The 8,112-nt window shown below is 35.7% G+C and overlaps 1 protein-coding gene across 1 annotated transcript; it reads left to right on the forward strand.

Moving 5' to 3' along the window:
- The first annotated feature begins 1,061 nt into the window (after nucleotides 1-1,061).
- Nucleotides 1,062-3,427, forward strand: LOC113032457 (C-type mannose receptor 2-like). The gene is made up of 6 exons (XM_080308124.1): nucleotides 1,062-1,198; nucleotides 1,410-1,439; nucleotides 1,613-1,969; nucleotides 2,062-2,415; nucleotides 2,534-2,628; nucleotides 3,190-3,427. The coding sequence occupies exons 1-6, from the start codon at nucleotides 1,180-1,182 to the stop codon at nucleotides 3,271-3,273; spliced, it is 939 nt and encodes a 312-aa protein (XP_080164250.1). The 5' UTR covers nucleotides 1,062-1,179; the 3' UTR covers nucleotides 3,274-3,427.
- Nucleotides 3,428-8,112: the final 4,685 nt, after the last annotated feature.

Raw genomic sequence — 8,112 nt, forward strand, 5'->3', positions numbered from 1 at the left:
TTGTCCCCCCCCCCCCCCCCCCCCCACACACACACACACACACACACAATTTTAATTATAAGCTAGATATATTTCTACTAAGCGAATTAGTTTGCTAACAAAAACAGGGATGAGTCAGTGAGTCAGTTGGGCTTGTGATTCATGATTCACGAGTCAGTAAAGTGATTCTCGAGTATTGAACGATTCGTTCACGAATCGAACATCACTAGCTGTGTGCAGCAGTCAGGAATGGAGGACCCAAATGCAGACTCCAGGACGCAGAAGGTGAACTCAAACAGCCTTTTTGCTGGACCCAGTGAAAACTAACCTAACTGAGGAACACAAAGGCAGACATAAAACACAGCCTGATGAGGGTACAACATAACACTGACGAAGAGAAACACACTTTTTTAAATACACTGAAAAGCCGGCGATTGAGACACAGGAGAAGAGCACAGCTGGGAGCACAGCTGGGAGCAAAGCAAAACTAGAAACACTAACATGAGACATGGACTTTCAAAGTAAAACAGGAGTGACACAGAGACGCAGACTTGACTGAACTGAACTTGAATGAACATGACACATGGAACACAGGGAAGGTACAGATACTGAAACTAGAAACTACTACAACGAAATAACCCGAAAAGAACTAAAACCACGAATAACAATAATCAAGAAATATAAATAAAACACAAAACACACCCAGGACCATGACAGGTTAATGCCTAAAGCATATAAACTTAGCACAAAAAGTAAGGAAATTTATTTCGTTTGCTTATTTCTTTGTTGTTCATGTTGGCCATAAATCTTATACTGTTGGAAAACTTATTTTCCCTCTGTATGGTGCCATATTTGGAAGTACAATGCATGCAGGTATGTGTCCAGAGGGTATTTGTGGATTGGTACTACCATTATATCTGGCAATATTAAGGGTCAGGTTAAAGCCTTGACTTTGACTTTTCCTTTAAATGGAGAAGAATAATTTGCATTACTTAGTCCAGATTTCCACAGGCTTTGCATACTGAGGAAGAATTATTTGCGCATACAGGTAAATGTGTCAACCCACCTCTTTCTGATAAACCCTTGTCAGTATCACATTTAGGTCCAAAGACTGAATCAGTTCTAGCATAGTAACAACTGCAGTGCAAACTGCAGAAATTTAGGACACATTTGCTCGTAAATGTAATTTTGGGACAGATCATGAAGCAGTTAACATTAGGTAAGATTCTTTCATTATCTTCTTTCATGTCATGTTTACATTACTTTTTGAGAGATAGATAGTTGACTGGCAACCCTTTCCAGGGTGTACCCCTAGGAAAGCTTGGATATTATTTAAGGCAGTACGTAAAGGTTCTGCTTTAAAGGATCTTGATTATTTAAAATATGAGGAAATAAATGTTCTTACATTATTCTTATGAATGTCTTTACAGTCTTGGAAACACACCTAATTCTACTTGCAGGTCAGTGAACTCCCAGTATTTCTGAAAGCCCTGTTTCTCCTCGGGTAGTATCTCCCACAGCAAATCCCTGTCACCTTCTCAAATGATAAAATTTACTATTAGTTGTTGTCTTAATTTCAGAATTAAGTAGCAATGTGTTATGCTGGCGTAAAATTATGACCTTTCTTCCACAGGGATGTGTTTTCTACCTTTGTATCCCTACCAGATCCAAAACGTCTTATTCTATAGTCCAAAAACATGGTATGAGGCACAAAGCTACTGCAGAGAGAAATGCATTGACCTGCTCACCTTTGACAACATGAAACAGATAGAAACAATTGTTAATTTTCTTGAGAACAAATACAATGATGCTGTGTGGTTTGGGCTTTGGAAAGGCAAGACTCAGAGATGGCACTGGTCTATGCCAAGTAACGATTTCTACAATTATTTGCCTTGGGGCTCCAACACAAATTACAACTGTGGTACATATGAAAATAGGAGTTTGTCTTCAGACCCTTGTCATTACGCCAAAAAATTTTTATGCTTTGACGGTAAGAGAGTACCACAGCTACAATATACCAATATACAAATTAAGTATATTAAGTTTGTTTGCTTTTCTTTAATTTTCCTTTCTTTTTATCAGGAAAGAAAAAAGGTGCTGAGCAGTATATTCTCAGTTCAGCAACAATGGGTTGGAGTGAGGCTCAAAACTACTGCAGAACCAACCACACAGACCTGACCAGTGTGAGGAATGATGCAGAGCATCAGATAATTCAGAGTCTAGCTAATGGTATGGATGTTTGGATTGGACTCTTCAAAGACCCCTGGGAGTGGTCTGACCAGAGTAACTCCTCACTGAGATACTGGCCAGTAGAGCAGAAAATTTGGACTGAAGAAACTGAGCACTGTGGTGCTTTGATGAAGAATGAATCTGGTAAATGGGGGCAACTGCCATGTTCTAACAAATACCCATTCTTATGTGTCTGTAAGGTCAAAGGTAGGTACTTAATTTACAGCATCTCTTGTTGTTTTTACTGTGTAAATATCTGAACTAAACACACAGAAATGATGAATGAACAATTTTCTGCTTATATGTTCCTTTCCACTTATAATAGAAACCACAGTCAAAGTGATTAAATTGAGAATCAGCCTGCAAGACTCTGGGCTGGATCTAAATAACCCTACCATACAAGAGAACATCTTGAAGCAAGTAAGTCTTGCAGATCTTTGCTCTAAGTGTTTTGCCTCCTACATTCTGCTCAGAGAATAAGAAAATACAGTATTAATGACCTACTTAAACCAGGCCAAAACATGTTGTCCAGTCCTACCTGCAAGGTAGTAGCTGGGTTCAATGCAGGCTCCTCCAGTCTGTATGCCAAATATCCTTGGGCAAGAGACTAACCCTATGTTGTTCTCCAATGCATCCATCTGAGTATGAATGTTAGATACTAAGCACTTAACAAAACGTGATTGGGTGAATGAATTAGTTGAATAAAGCGCTTTGAGTGCTCAGATAGAGTAGAAAAGTGCTATGTAAGAACCAGTCCATTTACCATAGCACTCCTTTAATGATAATTTACTTGCTGTTGTTGTTGTTGTTTGGTAACGTGGCAAGTTAAATAGTTGATCACAGAAAATTTGGACATGTGATGTATCTACAAGATCTGAAGATCACATTATGTGCTTTTTGTTGTTCTGTTAGAACATTTTGTGTAAGATGTCAGATCTAAATGATCCTATAAACAGGTCTTGTTTTTTTTCTGTTTTCTAGCTGATGGCTTCAACTGGAGCTAACATAAATCTGAAGTGGAGAAAGCAATCCAGTGGAAAGGTTTTCATCAAAGAGATTCCCTAAAGTGGCTGAGCGCTTAACACCAGTTTTCTTATTTATTGATTGGTTTGATTTGATGATTTTGCCAAACATATAACAGTATGCTAAATCCAACAGCACAGAGGCAGTGTAGAAGCATAACCTACGAGTATAAAACAAATAATCCAAACTGACACTTTTTCCAGGTTTAATAAATATAGGCAACTATCTTACAAGCACCAAAATTAGATCTGTTTGACACTGTCTGAACAGCAAAACATTTCTGGATTTTTATATATATATACATATATATATTTATTTATTTATTAGGGGTGCAACGATTCACAAAATTCACGGTTCGATATTTTTTCGATACAAAAAAATGTTCATGCCTTTTTAATTTGTCATTTATTAAAATTATAAATATATATTTTAACTCAAAAGTACAAGATTTCAATTTTATGTTGCTGAAACAACAAAGTAATAAAAAAATTTATCTATCTGATCGACAAATCACTCATCTTTGGAAAAGAGAGTTTATTACAGAGAAATGGCTCTTTCCAAAATAAAAGCTATACTATACGCTTCTTCTGGGCTATATTCTCAGCAGCATATTAAACATATCAGGTCCCCATAAGGACAATCATGTGCTAACTCAGTGAATCTGCGTTCGACTACGCCTAGGCTGCACTGTCGAGCGCAGATCCACTGAGCGCTCAACACAGACAGCATCGTCAGAAGAAAAGTTGATAAAATAAATTAAAATTCTTGTATTGTTCGATACATATGCGTACCAAACCGAAAGCACTGTATCGAACGGTTCAATATCGATACGAGTATTGTTGCACCCCTAATATATATATATATATTCCTTACTTGGACTGACATTACAGAATGAAATGTCATTCATTTCATCTTCTCCTAATTTACATAATCCACACAGGTATCCATGTCTGCCAACTTCACAGAGTAGTGCAAGGATTCCTGTTTGGAACTCTGCAAGTAAACAACTCATGTTGCTGATAAGAATTCCTGATAAGTTTGCAATAACATACCGTTCAGGACTGTAGTTTTGCTTAATTTGAATATATATTTGTAATTTTGGCTTTCATGATATTTTAATGAAAGTATCTTTCTTTTAATTGTGTTCAAAATGAGTGTGCAGCACTTTTGCTTCCTCAAAAACAGTATAGCCTACAAAGAATTATTATTTATGTATTTATTGATTGTGTTCAGCTTAATTAACATCTTATAGTTAGATTATATTTTTATCGTATTTATCCAAGAATTAACTTTTTCTTAGGAGTCAATCAAGCATCTAATAAGAGTTTATTTTGTCTCCATGTAAACACCCACCAAGCAAGTTCTGTGTAGAATCTGCTGTTGTGGAGATCAGAGAAATATTTTACTGCTATTGTTCATGGTCATCATCATTATCATTGCATTAATAACATAATCTACAGCATTGATATTGTATTCAGATGTTTAAACATATTGGCACCCAATTAGCCTTTATTACAGGTGCAGTTATAACCACTTTAAACTGTTGAGTTAAATCTATAATCTTAAATGCTTTGGAATGCTTTTCATAATCTTAAATGTTTATATGTAGATTACATTGCATTATAAAAAAAGGCCTAACTCTGAGTACACTCTGTGCCAAAGTAGACAGGGATCGCAGGCTTTTGCAGAGCGTGCTTGTGAAAGTGAAACTAAAGCAGAGTCTAAGTGTAAGTTACTTTGAGGAGCTGTTGGGAGGATGCTACTCATTTATAGGTGAGAGGTTAATCATATTTTGCTTGTGACTGCAAAACTGTGCCTGCAAAAGAACAGTTTGTTGCAGAATGTGTGCCTGATGTTCCAGACGATAAGGCAGCATCCGGCAGCGACAGGAAGACACCTGGCATGGAGATGAGGCGATGTTGCTTTTTCAAACTGTGTTAAAAGTCATTGTGGTTTTGAAACTTATGCATGTGATGACCCATGAGGGGGCGTCATAAATTTCCCTGATGATATAAAAACAACTGATTGTGTATTGTTAGAGAGAGATCGATGCTGTCTGCGTACAGTGTTCATCTCCCACACGTGTGTTCATTAAAATCATCGTTTGACTTAACCCGGCCAGACCAGTGTTGTTATTTTGGATTTCCTCCTATATCCCTCCTCAGTATTTGAACCCTTAACACTGTTTTACATCCTTTACATTACCCACACCCTGTATCATAGTTGTATATAAAACAGACACATGTACGATAAAGCTGAAATTAAAACATCCAAGATCTTTTCCTACAGTTTGCTTTCCCAGTCAAATTGAACCATCTGAATTTTCAGTTTCACAGTCCCTCAGAGTCTTAGAATAATAATAATAAGAGTAAATCCTAACTATGTGAACTGATATGTATATTAAAATGTAAAATCTTTAAAAGCCAATGCCCTTTTTTCTTCTTTGATTACCTTTAATATTACCTTAAAAAAACAGAATAAAACAGCTTTCCACTGGAACCTATTTGTGAAAGCTGGTATGTAACTTGTAGCACTACGTAGTCTCTATATATGAAATCTTTGCAAAAATAAATTATTATAAATGCAGCAGGTCAAATCAGAACAGACTTTCCTGTCACTGCATCTACTCAAGTAATTTATTGTATTTATTTTATTTCATTTTATTCTTGTATACCGTGGCACATTTTTATGTTTATTTTATTTTGTTAATTTATGCGCTTGGATGACAATGAAACCTTGAACCTACTGTTCAACATTTGTTTTAAGTCAGTGTTTTTGACCACAAGTTGATGAAGCCTTCTAAATTTATTTCAACCTAGCATATTTGCCATTAACATGACTGTGGCTGAAAAGTAAAATGCCTACAGATTTTGACTTTCTTAAAAAGCTTTCGCATCACAAGTTCATACACCATAAACCTCACTACATCAGTAAACACATACATAATAAATTAAAAATTTAATTCAAATTTTAAAAAGAACACACACATCGGTCTCCTGTCTTTAGTATCTTTATTCTTATTATTTTGTGAAAGCTCATCAAAAAACATTAATTTGAACTGTGGCTGATCTACGTGGGTTGGAGAATTTAACATCTTAGACAAAAAACTGCCTCAGCACTTGTTTATGACCTCTAAAATAGCCTATTAAATCAGGACTTCCCGAAAAAGAGCTAGGATGTGCCAAGATTTCTCCTGAAGCTCTTTGCATGCTGATGTCACAAACCTAAATCCAGACAGGAGACTTTGCATATAGTCAGGCTTCAATCTCTTCAGAGGAAATTACATGTATTTACTTTCATTCCAGTCGTCTAGTTCTACTTGCCTAAATATGATCATGAGATTTTAAGACAATATTATTTAATGATCAACAAAATACATATAAAGTGAAATGCAAAGAGAATTCTAATCAAACAGACCAATTCACGTATGTACCGCGGCACAGAGGTTCGGAAACACTGGGCTATAATACATACAAATCTAAAAAATATTTTAATGAGGGGCTACATAAATAATATTTTTGTCACCTCAGACACATCACAGCAAAAACTTTTTTGTGTGATTTTCAGACATTAAGCTTGTTATTGGATTGCATTTAAACATTGATTAATTGAGGTATTTTATTTCCCTTTATCTTGTTTTACTTCTCTCTTTTCTTTTTTTTTCTTTTCTTTTTTGTCTTTTTAATCGTGGTACTTTATTTGTGTAGACTTAGACTTCTTTTTTTTTAACTCTTTTGTCTTCTCATTGATTTTTTTTTTTATTTCATTGAACTATATTCTGCTTTTCAGTTATTTAATTTTTTTTTATTATTTTATCATTTTAAATTAAAATATCAGAGAAAGTTTAAAGGGTAAATTGATTTTTGCTGGAATGGCAAACAGCTGTGAATCAAAGAGTCCCAAAATACACATTTGTAAGATATTATTTTATCTTCGAAGTATATACTAACTATTGTGCTACTTTACATTAAATAAATGTAACATTACATTCAAAATACTAAATTGATTAAAATGCTAAACAAGGTTTTTGTTTTTCTACTTTATATACCCTAAATAAAGGACAAATCTAATAAATGGTTGCTGCATTCCAAAGAATCCCCTGTGCTGAAGTAATATGCCTGTTATCTTATTCATGTTGCTTGAGTGTGTGCAACTTATTTTACGATTTCTTACAATTTGATGAGAACAAGTCTTTTTTTCTTCTTTTATTTGTGTTCTAATTGTACTTCTTCATAAGCACAAAAAAGTAGAAATGTTCAAAAAAGAAAGACAAGAGAAAACAAGAGATAAGATAAATCTCCTTACTTATCCAGTCCAAGAACAACTAGTTGTAGATTCTGGTGAGGTGGATCTGTGAGCTGGTGTGTCATTCACTCATGGCATACAGTTTGCCGTCATCCATGTACGGGAGGGGACTGACAGTCACTTCACTGCTGAATCAGTATCCATATCTGTTGTTAGTGATGAGCTGGCTTGGGCATAGAGACCCAGCAGAACAGTGGCAAGGACAGTGAATCACCAGCTTAATTAACCTTGCATACACAGCTGTGGTTCTGTGAGCTTTGCAAAGTGTCTTTTTCACTTGTTACTTATTTATTTATTTGCCTGTCCCATTCGGCACTGTAGCAATCAGAATTGTTGTCTGAAAGCCAAGAAAAGATTTTTCCAAATTCTTAATTATTTGTTTGATTTTTTTTTTTTTTTTACTTTTAAGTTTTTACAAACGGAACAGACATGGCTGGAGGATAGGACAGGGAAAGATGTAGACAAGAGAAGTTCAAGAAAAGGTCCCAGACATCTAAAGGCCCTCCAGAGCGCGAGAGCCCAAGGAGGACCACTGGAGGGGCGGCCGCGCCACCCTCCTGGAACGGCCTGAGGAGA

Source organism: Astatotilapia calliptera, chromosome 11 (assembly GCF_964374335.1).
Source record: "Astatotilapia calliptera chromosome 11, fAstCal68.1, whole genome shotgun sequence".
NCBI classification, from domain to species: domain Eukaryota; kingdom Metazoa; phylum Chordata; class Actinopteri; order Cichliformes; family Cichlidae; genus Astatotilapia; species Astatotilapia calliptera.

What these genes read in the sequence shown, in the direction of transcription:
- LOC113032457 (XM_080308124.1), top strand. An exon ending in AAAATTTTTATGCTTTGACG is followed by an intron (nt 1,970 to 2,061) that starts GTAAGAGAGTAC and finishes TCTTTTTATCAG; the next exon opens with GAAAGAAAAAAGGTGCTGAG. An exon ending in AAGAGAACATCTTGAAGCAA is followed by an intron (nt 2,629 to 3,189) that starts GTAAGTCTTGCA and finishes TCTGTTTTCTAG; the next exon opens with CTGATGGCTTCAACTGGAGC.